The sequence below is a fragment of the Halichoeres trimaculatus genome, unplaced genomic scaffold, assembly GCF_033239565.1.
Source record: "Halichoeres trimaculatus isolate MK-OKI-2021-1 unplaced genomic scaffold, fHalTri1.1 fHalTri1_scaffold_6, whole genome shotgun sequence".
NCBI classification, from domain to species: Eukaryota; Metazoa; Chordata; class Actinopteri; order Labriformes; family Labridae; genus Halichoeres; species Halichoeres trimaculatus.
The window spans coordinates 3,360,356-3,384,326 of NW_027437184.1; the positions used below are offsets into that span (position 1 = coordinate 3,360,356).

General features: G+C 37.9%; 1 protein-coding gene across 4 annotated transcripts in view; it reads left to right on the top strand.

Moving 5' to 3' along the window:
• cadm1a (cell adhesion molecule 1a) overlaps positions 1-23,971 on the top strand; it is a 659,871-nt gene that overhangs the window by 534,205 nt on the left and 101,695 nt on the right. For all 4 annotated transcript variants that reach the window (XM_074671829.1, XM_074671830.1, XM_074671831.1 and 1 more), the window contains exons 4-6: positions 2,755-2,907; positions 5,146-5,283; positions 16,792-16,950. In XM_074671829.1, the coding sequence (XP_074527930.1) occupies positions 2,755-2,907; positions 5,146-5,283; positions 16,792-16,950 (450 nt within the window). The remainder of the gene's footprint in view (positions 1-2,754; positions 2,908-5,145; positions 5,284-16,791; positions 16,951-23,971) is intronic.

Below are 23,971 nucleotides of genomic sequence, written 5' to 3' on the forward strand. Positions count from 1 at the left end.
TGATTCTGGTCTAGAGAGTATGGGCTTGTGTCCGCTTAGAGTTTCTATCATTGAAACTTAGGGGCCTGCAAAGAACATCTTAGATATCAGCTGTTTTTTTTTGTTTTTAAATTATTATTTTTTTTAATGTTGCTGTGTTGACAGCAGTTTTGCCTTAAAAACTCAACTTTTACAATACTCCTACCATCACTGACCAATCAAAATAAAATAAAAAAATGACACAAAGGTTCAACTGCACCGGAGAAAAAAAAAAAAGAAAATACCAGACATGTTTTTAAAGTGTACAATATCCCGGTCTTAGCTTTTCCTCCTGTGTTTTTAGGTTTTCTTTCTTGAGTTAAAAAAGAAAAAAATTCTCAGTAAAAAGGAATCCAATAATAAACATAATGAAATATTTGAAATAAACAAAACAGAAGCCCTTGGCTTAAGAAAAGGAGGATACTAAAATGGCTGTTTGAGCATCCTTTTTTTTTTGTTTTGTTTTTTTTAAACACATTTTTACTCATTTTGCTGTTTGGAAGATTTTTAGATGTAAAGTTTGTCCAATCAGAGGCACAGCTCGCCTGATCAAAACTGAGGCTTCACACTGCAAAAAACTGAAATCGTACCAAGTGTTTTTGTCTTATTTCAGTAGAAAATGTCTTTTTAGGCTTAATATGAGCCACATTCACCTGACCAGTCCAGAAAAGTGTCTAATTTCAAGTTTTTTGAAAGACAAAAATGAGGCGTGAATTGCTTGTAATGAGTACAAAAAAATCTGTCAGTGGGGAAAGAGAAAGATTAGAATAATGTCTTAATACAAGTACTTTTTTACCCCATTGGCATTTTTTTAAACTCATTACAAACAGACCACATTTTTGTATATAAAGAAATTTTTTACTGAAAATAAGACAAAAACACTGGGTAAGACTTTTTTGGCAGTGAAAATACTTGTTTATGCTTACCGCAAGAATATGACACAGAAATGAGACGCGTAGAATCAGTCTGAGAGAACAATTGCAGCGTCTCATCTCCCAAACTGCAGGGGGTGGTATATCCCAAATTCCAACCACTACAGCTCTTAACTAGAGGAGAAGAAGTTGTTTTCACCGTTTACATTTTTCCCCAATTCCTCTTCTCTTCTGAGTGTGGCCATAATTTCACACCAGAAAATGTTCATCACAGGGTTACCATATATTTTTTGAGGTCAGGATGTAAGGACGTAAGGAGCTCCTGTTTGCCCGTGCATTTTTCTGTATGAAAGTTAGAAAGTTTTGGAGGTTGTAAAGGATTGTACAAGGGGGCACATCAACCATACAGCAAGCTTTAGTGAGGAGTCTCAAAGCCTGCCTTTTGAGTTCATTTTTTTCTGTGTGACCCCACCAACGATAGTCTTCAAAACTCCATATTAAAAGCAGAGATGAGTGATGTCAATCACATTATCAATGGAACAAACCAGTCACTTTCAAAAGAATCACAGATTTGACAGAACATCCTTAACTTAGACCAGTGGTTCTCAAATGGGGGTACACAAGATTGAAAAATGTGTAGTCACAAAAATAGCAACCAAGCAAAATTACTTTAACACCACCACCATTTTTTTTCAATCAATGTTTGGATCAATATAAGTTTAAGTTCATTAAGTGGTTTTATACAGTGGGTTATTCAATTCCATTACACCACCCAAAAAAAGAGTTTCTCTGAAATCAGAATAACAACAGAAATAACATCAACCTCTGAAAACGCAGGGGGACTTCAGCTAAATAAGGCAAAACCAGAACCAGCAAAATTTCTGTCAGTGTTTGGAAAATTATGCATACGAGTTCTACACACCCAGCATGAAATTAACCAACAGTAGCATAAAACCATTACGTCTTAAAGGGCATTTTCATTTTTTTCTTTAGCAAATCTTTTATTGAGAAATTAAGTTCATGTCTTTTTGTGAAGAAATGTTTGTTTATCTATTGTTGACTTATTAGTTTTATAGTTGATGTAGTTACAATGTTTTTGTGCCAATCTGGTCATGGTTTTCAGGGTTAACAATTTTATTTGTTACAATTTAAATCATATAACAATAGCACAGTGCTGTGTTTTACGTCTTTTTTTTTTTTTTTTAAACCCAAACTGCTTTGCGCTTGTTAGGGGGTCGTTATTTCACAGAGGGTACATCACTGAAAAAGTTTAAGAACCACTGACCCAGACAAGTGAAGGTCTGGTGAGACATGTAGGAGACTCCAAGTTTGGGTGCTCCCAGTGAAACCAAACTTTGTGTGTTGGAGTAAATAAGCTTGAGTTTCGTACCTTACAAACAGACCTGCCCCTTGCATTGAGTCCTCCATCATCTCTGTATCAGGGCGTCTTAGTGGGATGGAGAGAATGCAGAGTGAAGCAATTTGCGGGTCAGAGGAGCAGAGATGTATTTTTAAAGTCTTTTTAGCTCAAAGTGTGAGTTAAAGTAAACCGGCAGCCCTGCAGGTCTTTCACAGCATTGCTGAGGAAAATGCTTTCACTCGTTGTGTCTGCTGATGTGTCTGGGTCGTGGACCTCAAACAGTCGATCGCTGTGAAGGATTTAACTCCACGTTGTGATATGAGGTGTTGTGTAATTTGTCTGTTTGGCACACATACATAATTGAAGACGCTGAATCTCTTACGGTAGATTGAACTGAAAAAAAACATTTTTAAAAAAACAGTGTTTATGTGTGAATAAGATGTTTTCTACCTGTGTATGTAAATAGATGAATAATCCTCCCTGTTTTTGTCCTTCTCTCCTCAGCTCTGAAAGATGCTCGCTTTCAGCTGGTGAACTTCTCAGACAACGAGCTGCGGGTGTCCCTGTCTAATGTCTCGCTGTCAGACGAGGGTCGATATGTTTGCCAGCTCTACACAGACCCCCCACAGGAAGCCTATGCTGACATCACTGTGCTAAGTACATCTGCAAAACCCACACCCACACACACACACACACACTCTCAGAAAGACTGTGTTATTAGTAGCAGGGAGGTAGAGATGGCTAATCAACATTTAGACTGTGGAGACATTCACATTCACACGACGAGCAACATGTTTGACAGCTCCCCATGAAAGCTGCTGGAGACTCTGACAGCAGCAGCGGTGAAGGAAACCGTGTGTTTTAGCTGCTTATTAAGTCTCGTCATGAAGCCGGTGCCAGGCGTTCAAAGAAGCTAACATGCAGTAGATACAGAAACACAGCCTGCCCCTTGTATGTAAACATGCCGGCATCATATTCTCATTGTAAACATGCTGTAAAAGAGCTTTTTAAACATGTTCTGAGCAGGTTACATCATGTGAAATTTAACAGTGAATGAACAGAAAGAGCTATGAAAAGATGGAGGCAGTTTTTTTCAGCTACTGCATGAAATGCTCTTGACAGAAGAGGCTGTGAGAGAGCATCTTAACCTCACACTGTACCAACACGTCCCTCTTACCAACCTGGAGCAGTTAGTCACAACCAAGAGCAGTTTGTGTGATTTATTTGTACGTTAGAGAGAGATGGTTTGAAATTAAATCAATGAGAGAAGAGAAAAATGTAAAATTACAGGTGTTTCATGAGGTGATAAAGGGATAGTGTGGTTTCTTCTTGTAGTCCAGTTTTCACACAGCTTGAAAGATCAGGAGATGGTTTTGGATGGCCTGTTTGTGCCATTACAAAAGTAAAAAAAAAAAAAAAACTAAAGGAACTGATTTTTTATTTATTTACCTGTTTTTTAAGGAGAAAAAGGTCAATATTATGGGGTATTGAAATGGAATTATGAGATACATATTCAAATCAAAGGACAAAGTTGAAGTGATGGGCTTTTAAGATGAAATATGGAGATAAAAAATACTAAAAAAAATTGTGAGGTACTGCGAAAATCTGATAAAGAAAATACAAAAATTTTAGATACTTAGTCTAAAGTTTAATTGATGACACAAATTATGAGTAACTGAATTAAAACTTTATTGGATTCAAAATCAAAATTTTTAGATACTTAATCACATTTATTAAAAAAAAATTATGAGATAAATGTTGAAATTTAGAGATACATATCTAAAATTTTGAGTTACTGTATCAAAACTTTATCTGATTCAAAATCAAAACTTTGAGATACCTAGTCAGAATTGTGAAATACAAAGTTAGAATTATGAGATAATTAGTGAAATTTTAAGATAAAAATTGGAAAAAAATAGGTATGTTGAAATGATGGGTCAAATTAATGAGAGAAGTCAAAAATTGACATAAGAAATCCAAATGAGATAGATTTACTGAGAGAAAAACTTATTTCAACTACCCTTTAGTGAGAACAATACTGAAATGCTTCTTTGTAAGTTAAATTGATTTTAGTTTTATTTTTAATTTAATTAATTTATTTAATTATATATTAATTAATTAATTAATTAACATGTTTTTTATCTACTTAACAAATAATTAATCAATTTTATATTATTATTTTATTTATGTATTTACTCATTTATTCATTTATTTTGTTCAAATTGAATTATTATGCTAAAAAGTCAAAACTATTCAATGAGAAAATCTGAAATTATGGAGTTTCTATGATAATCTTATGAGATAAAAAGTCAAAGCTTTGAGATAAAAAGTGAAAAATATAATATTGGAAAGAATCTCTTATGAGACGTAAAGTCAAAAATATGAGATGCTACATGCTACAAGTTTACAGAAAAGGTTTTTAATTACCTCGTGTAACAGAATTAAATTAATACTGATGTTATCATAACCTACAAAAACATGTGAGACCATCATCAACACTAATGATAATATTATCTGGTGTAATTTAAAACGACTGTCACTGCTGTGAAAGGGTAAGTGTCAGACCAGATGATTGACAGCACCATGGAGAAAAACAGGTTTGGGTGTTAGCACAGGCGAACATTCACAATGAGTGTTAAACAGTTCAGGGTTAAGAGAAAATAGGAGGTCTAATTGAAAAAAAAAGCATGAAAGAAAAAAACTACAAATATATACATATATAATATATATAAAGCGATAAAAGATATGCGAAGGAAAAAGATTGCGTCATGCGATGCACACCTCTCCATCATGTTTTTTCCTCTGTGGGTTGTTTTTCCTCCTGTTCTGCCACAGGTGTAGAGGTTCTGCATTTCCCCTGTGTTTACACACTTGTGTTTGTGTGTCCCGTCGTAGTTCCTCCAGGTAACCCCATCATCGAGGCGCGGGATGAGGTCCTGAGCGAGGGCAACGAGACTGAGATGACCTGCACTGCCATGAGCAGTAAGCCCGCCGCCACCATCAGATGGATGAAGGGAGATAAAGAGCTTTCAGGTAGTTCTGCTCTGCACACACACACACACACCACACCACACACACAGAGAAAATCAAAATCATCCGTCAAGACATTTTTTCCCTTAACATAATATGACCTATACACTGCAGAGACCTGAGTTTGCTTGTTTGTCTGCTGTGGATTGGTTCAGAGAATAACGACCACAGCCGCAGTTTGAGCCGGGAAAGAAAGTCTATACACACATTAAACACACGTTAATGTGCAGAAGTGTGTTTATGTGCTGCTTCAGCATCGTTATATATTTCTACAAATATTTCTGTGTATGTCAGCGCTCAGTAAAATGACCACGTTACATTAATCCATCATTCATTGCACTTATTCTCCCAGCACAACTCCCTGATTATCGTATTGATGTTTTCATATAGAGCCTTCAAAGCTTGAGTCATACTCTATGTGTGTGTATTTGTACACATACTTGTCGTATAAAGCCGATTCTGAGACAGTTTGTAAAACCACAAGTGTCGTTTAAGTGTATCATCTGCTGCGTTCTAAAATTGCCTCCACTTACAGCAGCTTTGATCATTAACCAAGTTCTTCTCTTCGGGGTAATGATGACTGTAAAAAGTGGTTTATTCTCCGTAATGAGACACTCAAGACGTGTATTATCAGAACAAACAGATACTTCACATCTTTATTCTTTCAGTCCGTGTGGGATGAATTAAAGTGGGATAAACTTGAATCAACTCTTCTGACGCCCAGACGTCAAACTTGCATCACACAGAGCTGGACTGGATAAACCGCTTATTGGTTTTGAGGTGTTTTTGTGTTCTGAGCTTAAAGGCTCTGTGACGGTCTGTTTGGCGTTGATTGCAGTGACACCTTTGGCCAGAGTCTGTAATGTTTGTCTGTGATAAAGACTCCATTTCCCATGAGTACCATCACCCACCGTCATAAAGACATAACTCTTCCTCATTTGTGTTTTCTGGGATGATCCAACCTGGCGACAGTTACTGAGAAATGACATGTAGACATAACAGAAGCTTGCTTTGAATAACCAAGTGTAAACAGGCAGGTCCTGGTTATTCTGGAGACTCGAAAACAAGGGAACTGGACTGTGTAGAGTTTGAGGAGAAGGAACTCATGAAGCTTCTTGGATGAGGGGTGAAACTTGTTCCCAAACTCTGCACAGTCCAGTTCCCTTGTTTTCGAGTCTTCAGAATTTATAAAAGTGAGCCTAGTCCAAAATCACATACAGCACTCACAGCAACTTTAATGCTTCTCCAGTATTTTATATATTCTAAGCTTTTGACTGAGATTTGTGCCATGAGAAACTGAATTTATTTGAATTTATTTTATTCACAAATGCACACAGAAGGATTCACAAATGTTAAAATAAATCCACAAATAAAAAAAAAATCACAAACATATTTTTTGATTCATTAACAAAGACCAATTTGGTGCTTAGTGTTTATAATCAGAAGCTCATGAAATGTCATTGTTTACGGCATTAAGGTTGCATCTGTAGTCCATTTAATTCATTGTTATTTTACCAAAGGGTTCCTGAATTTGATTTGTGTCTAAAATGATCCTGCTCATGGACTGGTTTAAGTTGTGGTTTCACTGTGAAGTACATGCTGTTGTTAGTATTTCAGTGTGCACAGATGCTACAGCGCTAAAGTGATCACATTAAGCAAACCCACAAATCTATGCGTCTGTGGTTGGCTGAAAAAGAGGGAGACACCTGATTGGCTACAAACCTTCCCTGCTGAAAATACATGCATTTGTAGATCTAAGCATATCAGGGAAGTCTCAAAAATCCACACGCAAATGTAGCGAGGTTCTCTAACAGTAAATAATTTTACAAATGCAGAATAAACCATTTGTTTATAAACATAAGATCCAAATTTATAATGTATTTGTAAATTTCTGTTAAGTTCCTGTGTGAATCAAAAGTAAATTTGTCAATATATGTATCTTAAAATTTGTGGATTTTTTTTCTTTCCTCTTTTTTTCTTTTTACATTTGTAAATCATTTTTTATTGTTCATCTTTTTTACATTTGTATTTATTTTTTATCCATGGATTTTTTAATGTTATTTTGTGAATTATTTTTTTTTATTATTCATGGACATGTTTTATACATTTGCGAATCTTTTGTTTATGATATTTTTTTCTATCTTTGATTTTTTCTTTTTAATTTATTCATGGATTTTTTTTTATTTACATTTTGTATCATTCTAATTGGTGACTTTTTTTTCTTTTCTTTTTTTTTCTTTTTTTTCGCATTTGTGAATCTTTCCATGTGCCTTTATGAATTTGTGCATGCATTTTTTTTTTGTAATTTTTATTTCGAACATGAGGTCAAAGTGAAGTCTCTGTCAAAGACAGAAAAAAAAACAAAACAAACAGAAATTATCTAATTATCACATATTAGAAAAGGAGCGGAATTAAGTATAAACTTATTAATTCCCACCCCTTTACCAACCAATTATTCATATACAAATGCAGATGTTAAACACTTACTGTACATTCATGCATTGAATCATATTTGTGAATTCATCTGTGTGCATTTGTAAATTTTGAGCGTGATCAGACTCCATGAATCTGTGCTCGATTACTCTTCCTCACAGGCAAAGATGATGTAGTAGTCATGCCACCCTGAAGTGAAATTGAATTGCAAACTGGATCTGAAATGTACTAACAAAAAATGATTTTAGTTTTTCTTTACAGTTTTCAAAGCAAATAATTTTAATTTTAAGGCATTAAATTTAATTTCAAATCCAGTTTCTGGTTGCACAAGTATCAGCCCATAGTAAGCTTAATAATAACTGTGCAGTTCAAGGTCTGTGGAGGTTTTTATGAAGTCAGAATACCTCAGAGAGAAGGGTCGTTATTTCCCTTCACATTGTCTCTAAAGTCCACCTGTATGTGAGAGTCTGCAGGTGTGTGCACAGTCTTCTTTTAAGTGCAGCTAATTCTAACTTTTGTATGTGCGTTTGCATCTTATGAGCGCCTTTCCAAAGCATATAAATGACCCAATTTTCAGGCTGGTTTCTTTCTTCCTCTGCTGGCTGTCTGTATTTAGCTCCTGCATCAGTGGTGTTGCCTTTAAATGGAGCTGTGCTGCGACTTTGAATAGTTTCCATTAAAGCAGTGTGGATGTGCGGCGGTGGCCAGAGCCTGTTGGCACTGTGACAACTTTCATGCCTTCATCAAAGGTAGAAGAGCTTTAGAAGTCTGCGCGGAGCTCAGGGGTGAACAGGCCTCCTGCCAGGCGGCTCCACCTCAGAGCCAGGCAGCCAGCTTTTTAAAGACTGGGAAACAAAGGTCCTAATCAGGAGCTGTGTCCAAAGCTCTGAGCTGCATCACCCCTGAACTGCACCACATTACACCCTTAGTGGTCAGCTCGGGTCTGAGCACGCTCCGAAGGGCCAAGGTCAGGGATTCCCTAACTAGCTGTTAGCATCAGGAAAACTGACACATGTGGTTCAGCAAAATCTCAGAATGTTTTTTTTTCTCCTTTTTTTATTCCAAAGTGTGAAAATTTGACTCTACAGCTGTGAATTCTGACTCATTTGACACTGTTGAGTATTTTTCTTAATGTATCGACAAAATGAACTCCAGTCTAGCCATTTCCTCAAGCATTTAGGACACGACGGCTACCTTTGTTACATTTTTTACACTTTATTGCAACCATCACTCTGATTACTTTCCCTAGTCTTGAGATTCTCTCTTTGCATTTGTGCAAAAACATCATTACAAACACAATTTAGTGTTATCCATCGCCAAGAAATGCAACGTCTGCAGCAGAAGTGTCGCCCAGTTATGAATCTAATCCCTCATCAAAACATCTCCCAGATTCACAGACCGCTGACTGTAACACGGTGACTTGAGTGCATGTAAACACACTGACGGATGGTGTAGATGCAGCGCGCTCTGTGGCATAAATGAGCAGTGGAACCACTCGTCATTATGAAATACTGATCCTCTTCAGAGTAAACATCATCTCCTTAAAACGGGATCCTGGTCTCAGAGGGAGCCCTCTTTATTCTTCACGTTGCTTGTGTTAATATGCTTTTACCTTTTCATAGTCTCTTCAAACCAGCTTTTGAATAATGCTTGTTTTATTCAGCAGAAGATTTTTAAAAATCCTCTGCCTCTCACTTCCCCAAAAATCATTTTTTGTCCACATAAATTCCTACTTTAACAACACTGGAAACCCTTTGAAGTTCTACAAACATAGATCCAATTTATGCTACAACACAACTCAATACTCATTAGCACTGAAAGGGTCACAGTGCTGCAAATGGAAGATGTTCACTATATAATATAATTCAATATCATACAACAATTCAATAAAATACAAAAATTGACTCCCGACATACCAAAATGTGCTCTCTAGCGCCACCTTGGCACACTAAAACAGCTCTCAATGGCAGTAGGAATGTCATAGAGGGATCAAACCAACGTCAAAATGTTTGTCTAATTGAGATGCACAAATCATACAATTACACTCATGACCTATCTCAAACAGGAAGCCGTCAATTTGCCCTTCAAAATAAAATTTGGCCAAATTTTGGGGCCTTAAACAAAAATGATCTACTCCTAGGCTATAAATGGTATTGACTTGAAATTCACTCAGATGACAGATTGGGCCCTTCTTTACAAAACCTATGCATGAATTTGCTGTTTTTCAAACCCTTTTTGAATAACGAGCCCTCAAAGTCGGTGAACCCCTAAGGAGCCCTCTCAGCTCTGCCCAATGGAATGAATGGGAGAGGAGGATCCAGCTCCACACAAGCTGGGTTATTTGGGCCTATAGACAAAAAATTAAAAGTCGTACAGCTTTGAAACTTATATGGATGGACTCCTGATGTAATTTACTACAAAACTAGCATAATTATAGAGAGATTTGGTCAAAATTGTGGCATCTATAAGGAAACATTTCTAAAACTTCAGTCAATTTCACACCTGAGAGGGCAGCAATTGGGAAAATAAGCAGCAGCTTTACTTTTACATTTAGTACTGCAGGTGAATGGAAAAACTGCACAAAAACATCTTTGTTTTTACATTTTAAGTATCACTTCTATTGTTGCACTAACAGTACCGCACCACACAGAGCTCTATAGCTGCCATTTGCATGTTTCCTCATCATTAAACTGAGTCAAAAGACTCCACAGTTTGTACAGTGAAGACTGTTGGGAAAATTAAACCTTGTATTGCTCTGCTGATGCTGAAAATATGAAGACAATGAAGTGCAAGAAAATGAAAGATGGAGGGAAAAAGAATAGCTGAGGGTGCCAGAAACCTGACATTAGGGCAGAATTACTTAAATTGCCTTCGGCTGTGGCTCCTTGCCTGGCAGACTTATTTTCTAATTAAACATCCCCAGAATTTAACTTAATTACCTTAAGGGATAATCAGGGTCTCTTAAATATCATTTAAAGGTTGCAATTGTCATGCTCGCCAATGTAAATCATTATCTCACCATTATCTCATTCTCTTCCTCTGCTGTTTTGTGATTTATCAACATTTGCCCCGGCGCTATCTCCGCTCCTCCAGCTCAGACTGCAGCGTAACACGGGGGAAAAAAAGGAGTTATTGCTGTGAGATTCAGCAGAGCAGGTCATTCCTCTTTGTTCTTTAAGGATGTAGGAAAGGAAGATGAGTGGAAAGAAAGGAGAAGTCAGATAGGTAGGGCACTCCACTGACTGACAGGGACCAGAACAACCATTAGCCTGGAGCCTTATGAGACAACCACAGGGTGATTTCAATTACCCTGCTCCACCCCGGCAGGAAGGCAGCACAATGGGATAAAGGAATATTTTGGGCAAAGAAAAGAGACATATGTTTCATTTAAGAAGAACATCCTGGCTTTCTGCTCCACACGAATGTCTTTAAAAGAAGTTAAAAAAGAAAGAGAAAAGTATGAAAGAAAGAAAAGTGTCTTTTTGAGTTTGTTAGGAACTACAAAACCCATAAAGCTCCACTTCAGCTTTTCAAAAACCTTTTCATAAACTTGAATCCCTTTCATGTTGCGTCAGAAATCTTAATGTTGTATTATATGAGAGTTACTGTACAGTACGGCTGATTCATCGCTACAGGAGTCACTTCACTCAACGAGGACTTTTCTGTTGTGAGCCACGGAGTCACATAAATGAAAAGTGCTTCAAAAGCTTTAAAGAAGGAGCTAACGTCTAATGGAAGCACTGAAATGCGATACAACCTATACAAAAGGAGTTTTACAGAAAGTGAAGGAGTATTTTATTTGACGTGGAGCCATCATTGATAAAAACACAGAGTGAAATCAAAAAGTCAACACAAAACTCCCCAGTCATCTTGCTTCTCTGATTTTCTTATAGCAGTACAGAATACACACACTTAGACGGCGAGGTTGATATGTGTAAATGGACCTTTTTGTCCTCTGAGGCCACCATTACTTCAGCAATCTTAGGCCATGTCCTCACGAAGACGGGTATCTGGGAAAGTGCTTATAATTTAATACGTTTGGGCCGGTCATCCACACCAAACCGCAGTGTTACGTCACTAAAAAACATGTTTTCTGAAAACTCCAGCCAAAGTGAAGATTTCGGAAAACTCTGGTTTCACTCTGGGGTTCAGGGGTTTATTCTGATTGGCTAGCATGGGTTTCATGTCTACAAAAACGCTACCAAATATGGGTTTGGCATGCTTTGAGCTGCACTTATCAGCAGATTTACCTGGTCTGCGAGACAGAAAGTATTTTTTCTAAAAGTGAAGGGTTGGCAGAGGGGTGTTTGAAACCAGAATCTGAGGGCAAGATGTCACTGAATATTTTCCACACAATGTACGAAGAAAATGAATAAATAAATAAAAATACTCAGGGAACTTTACAAACCAGTTTCCATAAGAGTTGGAACACCTTTTGGAAAAGTAATCAGAACCAGAGTGTGATGGTTGGCAAATGTTGAAATCAACTGCCTAATGTACTGAAAGAAGTACCAGAAACAGAACTTAACATGTTTACATCCTGGTACAAAAAAATGTCCCCTGCCATTCTGAAAATCTTATTTGTTGAATGGCAGTAGACAGGGGGTGGGAGGTGAATAGATTTAGATTTTGACAAATAAAAAAAATCGTCAAATTTGGCCACAACCATTGAGCTACAAACATAGACTGTATATAGAGTGGACAGCGTGGCTCCAGCATTTACCATTGTACGGTTTTGAAGCCATAATACCCCTGTCATAGACGCAGCCATCGGCAGCCAGAGTCTGCGAAGTAGAGACTGTTAGGGACTCTGGGAGAATCTGAATGGTGACAAAAATAATATATATTTTTTTCTTTTGCGAGTCTTATCACCTCTTGACTCTACCTCCCGACCAGTGGCGATTGCTCTACGACTGCAAGGGAAGCTCAGCTTCCCCTAAAATGTCCCCAAAAAGTGTTGATATGTTCTGCTGTGTGAACATTTCATTGATAAAATCTGAGCTAGAATTCCTTCATCTTTTGTTCAGAATCAGCTCCTATCACAGGTAACTGGCTCCACCTCCTTCTCATTCATCCCCGCAGCGTCTCAGCGCTTTAACACAGTCAGAAGTGTAGAGTGGGTTGTTCCACTGTGGAAACTGGATGGTCATTGGATAAACGCTGGGCTTTGTCCCGCCCATTGGACGCTCAGTGTCTCTGGGGGTCTATGAGGCAGTGGGCTGGCCTGGATGCTGGGCTTCTGCATGATGATTGGATGATCTGTCTGAGGCTGAATCCCTTTTTGATTGACAGTGAAATGAGCCAGTCAGCAATCGTGAAGTATAACCCTCCACCGGAGCATCTTCTGAGTTGCTCTGGACTGATCCAGAGGCTTTATCAATCCCCAGCGAGTTTACCTTTCTTAAAAACAATGAGCGTTGAGAGAACACTGGTAAAATCCCTGGAAAAAGCACTCAGGGTCACAGAGATCATTTTCTTTGTAAAGGAACGGAAGATAGAATCTACGTTCGAATAAATAAACAAATTTATGATGTAGGCTGGAAAAAATATGCCTTCTCACCTTGTCTGACCAGCAGCTGCAATCATCATTAAACATGGCTTAAAACCTTGTTTTTAACCTCTCAAAACAAATGAAAACGAAACTCTTTTTTTTTTTTTTTTTTAAAGGACTTGGATACAAGGAAGCCAAATTATATCTTCAAGAGAAACATCTCTACGAGGTGTATTAATTTTTTAAAGTTTGACGACAGCCCATCTGGAATGACTGGCGAGACAGATTTTTTTACCTATACTGCAGTCAGCCACCAGGGGGAGCAGTTTTAGTGGCGACCTCACTTCGATTCGAGCAAGATGATGTCCCTTTTTTTTTTTTTTACAGCCTATGGTTACGAATAAGACAGTGATATTGGACATACCGATTTAAAGTCAGCCACACTGAATTTAAAAATTCAGAAAAAGAAATTAAGAGACAAAAGATATGTGGCGCCAAAAAGTTAAATGATTGTTGAGAATTATTCAGTAATATGATTGCAAATTGCGTCTTTCCTCTGACCAGGGCTGCTGCCAACTTCGAAAGCCTCCTTAAAACAGCAGAAGGATCCAAAGAGAAAGACAAAGACCAGCAAAAGAAGCTGGGAGAGTTTATTATTCAAAGTTTCCTCGCCAAAGCACACAGGAACAATACGCTACACACAAAGCAAAGCAGTTGAAGTACAGTAGCCTGGATGTGTCAGACCAGGTAGACATTTTGATTAAATTGCTTTGTAGAGTATTGACTCCAGGCGTATCCTGCACTGTGTCTCTGGAGTACCCACTTCAATAGGAAACCATCAGCCCGTGTTATGACACATGTAGTGAGTTCCTCAAGAGCCGCGCTCTCTGTACATGAAAAGATGGAAGAGGAAACGCAGCGTGTTTGGAAGAAGTGTCGGATGTCCAACTGAAGAGACAAGCCCCATCTCCTCTGCATTCCTCTAGGAGCGGCATCAGTCGGATCCACTTCTATACGGTGCACAGCAGGAGTCATCACTTTTTACTTTACAGAGCACATACGACGGGGCGTGCTCGCTGCTGCTGGTCACGTGTTGGTGCTGAGGCCGGTGTGAAAGAACGAGAAAAACTTCAGGATGGAAAACAAATTAAACCCTTTGAATCTTAAATCTGTCAGATTCTAAATCCAGGATTCGTCATTTTCTGCTTAAAAGTTGCAGAGACCATGTGTGGAGTAGTGTTGTTTCCATAAATACAGTCCACACTTCATTTCCAACAAAGGAGCGTTTGTGGTAATCAAACATCCTTTTCATGCCTCTCCTCAGCTTCCTGTCTTTGAGCAGGTTTCAAACCCATTGAGACCTGTGTAGATTCAAATTTTCCCTCTTTACAAAGACTTCAATGGGCGTAAAGCGGGAGAGGCGTTGAATAAAGTCGTCTTTCTTCGCTTACTGTTTTATGCATCAGCAAAGACATTTTGATTCGTACAGACCCCCCCTCAGGTTCCCGTTTCAGGTGCTTTCATGACTCCGAAGCCTCTAGTGGTATTTATTCATGAAAACCTGCTCCTTTTTACACCAGCCACATCACACAGCTTTGCTTTCGCAGCATCCAAAGAGACAGCTGTCACCGCTGTTGCTGAGCAGCAGAACAGGAGCGGGGAGAATGTGCACTTAGCGCATATTTTAAAGCCTAAATATGAACTGATGTATGCAACTCTTCACATTAAGACAGACTTTCTCCTGCGCCAGCATTTCTCTTGGCAGCCTCTCCAACTTTTTTTTTTGCTCCCAGTATTTGTTTTATTGATGGAACACAAACACAGTTGTGCAACACACAGTTGGGAAGTAGGACAAAGAGAAAACTAATCAATCTCTCTTTGCCGCCGTGCCATGCTGCGACGTCTGCAGCTATCCTTCTCATTTTGTTTGACTCTGATGAGGTATCCTCTTCATTGCTTTTGAGAACATATTGTCCGTGCGATATTACAGAGCACACACTAATCAGAGCCGGGTTACTTTGCAGGCTCCAGATCTGGCAGGGCTGCGCTAAAGGTGGCCGTGCAATAAATCTGGTTTCATAAAACCTAATGAGTGATTCACAGTCGCACAGTCGCCTCTGACAGCAGGCAATTGTTAGCTGACTCACCTTCTCTGACCATTTTCAAGGACGCCCTCCTCACTTCACTCCACATATTCTGCAAGGTTGATGGAGAATAGACATCCTACTTGATGCCAAACACTGGTTTTCTTTCTAAAGATTCCACGTTTTTTTTATACGTAATCTTTTGTTTAGCCTTAAAGAAAAAGGGGTCAACCTTGCTTTTTTTCCAGGTAGAACATCGTGGACTGACTCTTCAGCAGAAAACATTGTGAAAACACTTCTTGAGAGAGATACTCAAGTACTGAACAGAGTTTGAGTACAATTCAGAAACCAATCCTTTGTAATGAACTTCAAATCATAAGTTATTACAAGTGAAAATGGACAAAAAAGTATAAAAGGCCATATCAACTTATGTGAACATTTTTATTACTGTACATTTTTCCTTTTGTTGTTACTTCAGTAGACAGAGAAAAAGATCAGAAATATTAAAATATTAAAATATTTTTAAAATATTAAAAAGATGTGATTTCATGCTGAAGAGACTGCCACACCATTGTACTCTAAGGGTGTAATTTAGTTATCTATGTATATTTTTATCTATTTTGTTTCCTTTTTCTCTGTCTTAGCCTTTCACGAATTTATATTTAAGTGTTTAAATGGTCTATGTCTGACCAAAAAATGAATTGTTTTTATGTTGTGGCAAATCAAAATCAAAATAAAAAAAAAATAAAAAAATAGGATGTTCCTATTGCCGGGTACCAGGCATCGGTACCATATAATTTCAAATGTGAAAGGTACCCATCCCTGACTACAATTACCTGATTGGTTCAGAAAAAATGTCATATTTCAAGTTATATAAAGACAAACAAATTCGGTCCGAATTGTTTGTAACAAGTAAAAAAAAAAAAAAATTGCCAATGGATCAACAAAAGGTTGCTTGAAAATCTGCTTTAAACTAGAAATATGTGTCAATACAACTAACTTTATCGTGTTCCTTTGGCAGACTCTTTTTTTATTTTAATTATTACAACAATTCAGACCTCATTTTGTCTTGAAACAACTTGAAATAAAACATTTTTTTCTGGACTGGTCAGGTGGATGTGTGTAAAAAAATTCGACTAAAATAAGATAATACTTGATAAGATTTCAGTTTTTGAAGTGCATCAGCAAATATCACGACTGACTAACACAGAAAGTTTCTCACTTCACCGTTCACCTCTTGTTATTTATCATAAATCCTTTTAAGCCACATTAGGGTTTTAAAACTGGCTTTAGAAACACACATTTTATACAAATGCTAAGAAACCTTTGAGAAGAAAGTGTTTCTCCCTTCAGAGCTAATCAGCTTTCAGATCATACCAGAAAGTCCAAACTTGTTCCTGTCAGAGCACGGAGAGCACTGAGCCTGATTCATATTTCAACCGCAGTCCAAAATGCTCCAGTGAATCAGTTTTTAAGCCTGTCTGTGTTTGATGTTTCCCACAGGCAAGCCTAAAGTTGAGCTGACCTACGACAAGATGTACACAGTCACCAGCCGGCTGACATTCACCGTCAGTAAAGAGGATGATGGAGTACCCGTGGTTTGCATCGTGGACCACCCCGCAGTCAAGGACTTCCAAGCACAGAGATACCTGGAGGTGCAGTGTAAGTACTTCTGCTCGGTGATAAATTAAAAATCAGCAGGCTGCACATTTTTCTCCACTTTTTTCAAGTGTCTCATCAGCTGAACTCAGAAAATTGGACTGCGGTAGAGAAGCGAGTTCCATCCCTGCTAATTAAATGGCATAAATTTGCTACTTTTTTCCGACTAAAACTTCGGCGTGCGACATGTATGCCAGCGTCATTGAAGGAGAATCATTTCCATGCACAGGTTATAATGAATAAAAGGGGGAAATTGGACTGCAATAGAGTGCGCATTTCCATCTCCACTAATTAAATGACATAAATTTCCCACATTTTCTCCCCATTGAAACATTGCTGCACAGAGTTGTCATCAGGGAAATTATCTTGAAGTCGGAGAAAGACAAAGTGCAAATAAATAAAAATGCCGTTTACAGTACGATGTATTAAAGTGAAACAAAGGGTTGCAGATGCAGTTTTGAGTGAAAAAAGTATTATTTTTCTTTTTTATCACAGTTAAGTATTAAAAACTGAGTGGGTTACTGTTTCAGTGGACTTTCTTTTAGGAGATATCTCAGTTTTATTTCCTTCTTACTCCCAGCATGGTCTGACTCCAACTGGAGGTCTTAAAAGAAGTCAAAGCAGTGCATTGCAGTTTGATTTCCAAAGGTTAAACAGTCAGCATGTCCTCATGAGCAACCATTAAGCTTGGAAGTAAAGCGCAGACATGCTACGCCTCATACTTTCTCTCTTTGCTAAGGTTTATTTTCTCTGCAGTGAAGTTTTTCGAGCAACTGAGGATAACTTTGTGCTGACCCGGTGGAAATAACTCTGTTTGGGGTCAAGACTCAAACCCTGAAGTCTTAACAAAGGCAGAAGTTGCAATCTTTGTGAAATTGTGTGCTTCTGTGTTTTTCCCAGAGCAGCCTGTAAGCACATTTAGACATGTAACAGAAATAAGTGTTGGTGTTTGAACGTCTCATTCTCACAGGGAGGAGTAGGAAAGGTGTTGATAGGCAAAAAAAGAAGTACTGCAAAGACAAAATGCTCTGACATCATAAAACATACAGCTCCTAAACCATCTTTGGTCATCGTGCACACATGAACCACAGTCAAGGATAATATCACAGTCATGGTGATTAAATGTAATCAATGGTAATAAAAACAGACTAAACCAATGTCAGATGTGACACGCTAAGAGCAGGAGAAACACAAATGCATTGGATGACAGTAAGCATGCTAAAGATAGCTTAGCCTCTCAATTGGGGTTAAGCAGGACTGGATTGATTTGCAGCACATCCAAGTCTCTATGACAACACCACGCTGGGTGACGAAGTTTAACAGAGAGAAGAGAGATCTGTGTTTTTCTCTGCTAAAAACGATTCCTGTGATTAATTTTGTAGTGATGGTGGACACTGGAGCCTAACTGTCAGACAGAAAAAGGACAGAAGAGCAGAAGAAAGATAAACAGGAGAGAGATAGAGCACGAGCTAAAGGCTAAAAGAGCTAAACTGTTTGTGCTAATGTTGACTCCAACCCACAGTCAGCAGTTATTCCGCAGTGGTCTGTTCAAACTTGAGAGTCTATCAATAAAATGAAAAGTGAGGTTACGTTAGCTCTGTTTGGACTGACAGGAGATAACCAGGATTCACTCACGTTACACAGTACGGACACGTCTTAGAGCAGTAGTCCCAAACCTTTTTTCCGCACGGACCAGTTTAATGTCAGACAATATTTTCACGGATCGGCTCTTCTTCTGTCTCCTCACTGGCTCTTTTACCCTGCCTAACAAAACTTTCCAAAGATGTTTGTTTTTCTGTCCATTTTGCTAACTTGGGGGGTTTGGCATCAAGAATGAGTCATAGACGGGTTTGACAGACAGAATCTGGTCATTTTTCAAAATAAAACATTGAGCAGAATCAGATAATAAATCAAACCAAAATTATGTAAGTTGAGTATTTTTTATGTACGGCCTTGGTCCAATTGGCCTACGGACCGGTACCAGTCCACGACCCAGGGGTTGAGGACCAACGTCTTAGAGCACTGGGCTGCCGATAGCGCTCAATATAAACAGCTGCTGAACTACTTACAAACTGACCGTGTTAGTTGATGTCACGTTGGCCTACAGATGCGTTGGAGTACCAGGCTGCTAGTAGCACTACATATAGCAGACTACTACAACGTTTGCTTGATGTCACCTTTTAAACCGTTTGGCTATGTAACTGTGCTGATAAGTCCCTTACCTCAGCATGCTGTATCCTGTAAAAAGTTGACTTGAAGAAAGTCAATATGTTACCATCTCTATTTGATTCTGAAACAAACACACGTCTTGCGAGATGTCATTTACGACAGTGTGTGTGGGACTAACTTGAAAAGTAGATGTATCTCTGTTCGAGGGGTTGATCTATGAAACAACTTAGACGGACAACTTAAAGGCGCCAAAACTATTAATGCATTTAAAAAAAGCCTCAAATCAAGAATTATTGAAAATTATAGAGCACTCGATTAAAGTTAATTAGCCTCCTAATGGAGACCTAGTACAAATAAATGAATAGATAAATAATAAATAAAATCATATTGATATGTTGTCACTTCTTAATTATTATTGTTTTAATCACCTTATGATTGCTGTTATAAGTTGTTTTATAAAGCTGTGTTTCGGCGGTGTCTAAAACTGAAGACTTAAATAGACAGTTTATTGTTTGCGCCATCTTGAATTGTTTTTGTTGAAATACTACAGGGGTTAGGCAATTATAAGTTTCAACTTCAGCCTAAACCCTTTCGGTCAGCACTACCAGGTACATTGATCTGCAGACGGTCATGTGTATGTTTGTATATTTGTGAGAATACATGTATGTGTAGGCAGATCTACATGTATATATATATATATATATATATATATATATTTAGATATGTTTGGATATATGTATATGTATGTAAATAAGTGTATTTGATTGTGCAATGACCAGAAAATTAAAACTAACTAACTGACTCCAGGCCAGAAGGTGGCGATGCAGTCCAATCAAAACAGATCCTCCACACAGTATCTTTAATGTGCTGCTGAAAGAAATCAGATATGTGTTTACACTAAAAACACCTCCTCAAAGTAAGAGTAGTGTTGTCAAGATTTATTATCTTGTTCACTTACTTTGTGGCGGCTTTTCGAAATACTTAGCTCTGATTGGTTTACTCAAAGTGATTGATCATGTACTTACAGTCAAGGTTATTTTCTTATTGGAATATTATTATTATTTTTATTATTATTATTGTTAAAATATCAAGTCAAATCTTGCATTTTACTCACAGTTAAGCATAAAAAGACACTAAAGCATCGACACACATCATCAAGTCTGTCAACACTGAGACCTTAGTTTGTTTGTTCCACAGATGCATCATTAAAACCTGAGCTTGATGTGTCCAATTATAAAACAGACTGAGTTAGACACCTTTCAAACCAAGAAGGAAAGGAAACTGTGTTCAGTCCATCTCCTTACTGCAAACTGCTTCAAAAAAGCCAACATGAGACACCAAAAAAGATTTCTGCAGATTTGAAGTTGGTAGTGTAGCAAGTATGGGATAATGTTCCCAAACGCATAGGAAACAAAATGTGCAGACGTCTTCCAGTACGAGGCTTTTGTAATGTGGAGTTTAAAACCTCTTTATTGATGCAAAGCGATAGGGTTGAGGTATTCGGTGCAGCGTGCTCTCCTCCTGTTTAAAAAGAATAACTCCTCTGAAGCTGTTTGACCTTTCCCTGGGAGCGCGAGGAGAGGAGATCAGCTCATCTACAGAGGCAGCATGGCATTTTGTTGGCCTCTGATAACAGGGAGCTCACATGGACCACCCAGCTCTCCGTGTCACAGCGCGTCATGCAGAGGCGAGCCGCTGTCATGCTCTCTGCATACTGTAATGGGCAACAAACAGGCATGGCGGGTCTGCAGATCTCTCAGCCGTAAAGATAAATGCTGCACGCGGAGCATGCTGACTGGGAGCATTAGCATGTGGCTGGAATATTAAAAACCGTCATTAGAGACGTTTGATTTGTGTGGGTGTGTTTTCAGCTCTTATTGCACTTCAAACATGAAAATAAGGGAGATGCAGACAGAGCAGCTAACACTGGTAGAAACATTAGCTTCTCCGGTATGAATGTTATTAACCATCAAAGACACTGGCCTTATTTGTCAAGTCAAATTACAGTTTAATGAGAGGTTTAAGTGTCTTATAGCCTTTAAACCTCGCTAAACTAAAGTAGAAAGAAATGAAAGATTACCCGGAAAAGTAGCTTTTTCATAACTTACTTTTTTCTTCAGTAAGTTTTAGTCAAATAAAAAGCAGGTGAGAAACTTGCACCTTTCAGGAAGCACAGCCTGCTCCCTAACAAGGTTTAAAACTTAAAAAGTGGAGCTGTGTAGACGACTTAACACTACAAAAACCAAAGAGGCAGCTGGTAAAAGTCTTTACCTTTTAACAAACCTGGTAGATGATAGATGTTGTCATGGCGATGCCATGCCCGCGTGTGCAGGGCCTGGGTGTTTTTGTTCTGTTTGTTGTTTGTCTACTTTACATAGGGATGGGTACCAAATAAGGTACTTTTGTAGGTACCGACTGAATTCTGTCAAAAGTACCGGGTACCGATTAATCAAAAATCAAAAGGTACCATGTTTGGGTACCTAAATGCATCTTTGTGACTGTGAGGGAGTGGAGGAGTAGGGGATTTTACATGCTGGACATGAACACAGCATTGCAATGTTGTTTATTGGAGAATGAATATATTAATTTAAAAACAATTTACATTTTATTTTTCAACAAATTTATACATTCTTTTCCATGTACACCCACAAAAGTACCAAAAATTGGTACCGGTACCAGTTGCCAGGTACCGGGAATCTGTACAGTATCATTTCAAATGTGAAAGGTATCCATCCCTAACTTTACATAATAAAGAAATGTGATAAAATGTTAAAAGTTTGTAAAGGAATCAATAATGAATAGATATCTGATCAACCTGAAATTATTCCTTTAGTTAAAGCAAAGCAAAAATCTAATTGAATGTTAAACTCAGGATTTCTAAAGATTAAAAAAAAAAGAAAAAGACTCAGTTTTTTGTAAACAAAAACACAAGTTTAAGATCGTTAAACTTAAATTGTTAAAATTTTTAGGTGTGAAATTATGATTTTTTTAACTTTCAAAATGCTTAAACTTAAGGCTTATTTGGATTAATTCCTAACATTGCTAAATTAATCTGCTTAGTTTTTGTTTTTTTTCCTTACGCATTAACCAGATTAACAATTAACATTTAAGACAAAACTAGGGAGAATCTGTTAAAATCTTTTGAAACTATGAGATGAAAAGTCATAATAAAAAGACAAGAAGTCAAAATTATGAGACAGTAGAAAGGATGAAAACCTTGCCAAATACAAAGCAGTAGCTTTACTCTGACGTTATCTCAGTTTGACTCATAATTTTGACTTTTTATCTCATGATTTTCCAATCCAATCCAACTTTATTTGTCAAGCACTTTTAAAAGAGACGCTGTTGACTCAATTACTGTACAGGGAAATTAAATAATTATAATAAAATAAAATAACATAAAATACATGGCTTACATGAGACAAAAGAAACCCTTAAAGTTGAAATACAAAAATAAATAAAAAATTAAAACATAATTCATACACCATCAAAAGGTAGCAAAAGAGCGATCAAATAATTTAATAAATAAATAAAACAAATAGAATCAGGGATTACTGTGTGTCAAAAGCCAGAGAAAAAAAGTTGTGATTTTTTTATTTCCCAGTTTTGACTCAAAAGCCCCTTGAACACCAACGACGATGCATGAAACTGCAAAAAACCTCAGAGGCAAATTTAGACGCGCCTGTCTATGAACATCAGGAGCAAATGCCTCCAAACATCTTTACAATCATAGTCTTTGTAGTTTTTATGTCTTTTCTTGTAAAGAACTGGGTGCACAATCAGGCGGTCCGCCATATTGAATATTTTGTTATGTGACATGTCAACAACAAGCGTTTTGATTGGTGGGATGTATACTCCTTGCAAGCAAAACCTCCGAAAAAATAAAAGCCACAATTTGGCTGGTGTGAAAGCTTGCATTGAAAAGCAGTAGGTAGAAACGAACAAAGAAAAGTGTGAAATGTTTGCGTGAAAAATGAAATAGTAAAATGAAAAAATAATCTCATAATTTTGACTTTTCATCTCATAAGTTCACCTTTTTTTATTTTTACTTTTAATGGGCAGAAATCATGCTCCCATGAGTTAAATCCAGTCCGCTTTGGGTAGTTTATGGTTCCTTTTTTTAGGTTGGGAGACTGCACAGCTAGAGAAAAATACTTGCTTTTATCAAAGTTCATAAATCTTATTAAGCCAAAAGTTGTTGTTTTTTTAGTCTGACTAAACTGAAGACCAGTCCTGCAGAGTTTGCTTCATTCCTCCTGTAATTAGCACCAAGTTTTGGGAGCTTTTCCATGAATCTGTTCAGAAATCTGGTCGCATGTTGGCCCCCTTCAAGTAAGTGAAAAACAACAGAACCCCTGAAATGAATTGCACTTTCGAGATGACTGAGACACACAAGTTCAGAGTAGTTATTACTGAGCTAGACAAAGTGATTTACATTTCAATCGCCCTCTGTGTGGGCAATTTGTGAGTGGAATGGAGTGCATTGTGCAGAAGGAAAGAGCAAAGAAAGGCCATTGTCAGGGGACGGCATAATTAAATAAGCCTGTAATGTTTGTGTGCATAAGCAAAGCAAGCTGTTGTGCTCGGCTGCCACATTGTTTTTTCCCTTAAGGTCAGCTAGCTGCTGAGAGATGTATAGTGCCGAGCGGAGTGCTTATGAGGTGAGGCGCACAATGAAGCAAATAATTCAGTTAGCATAATGATAACGGGCCTTTTGCATACGCTTGACAGTATTTCATTTCCACTGAAGAGGCAGGATCTGGGTCTGGCTCTGCTGTGTGTGTGTTTTTCCATCAAGCACAGACAACAAAGCTCCTCCATAACTACTCGAGGCGATCAAAACAACCTACAGATG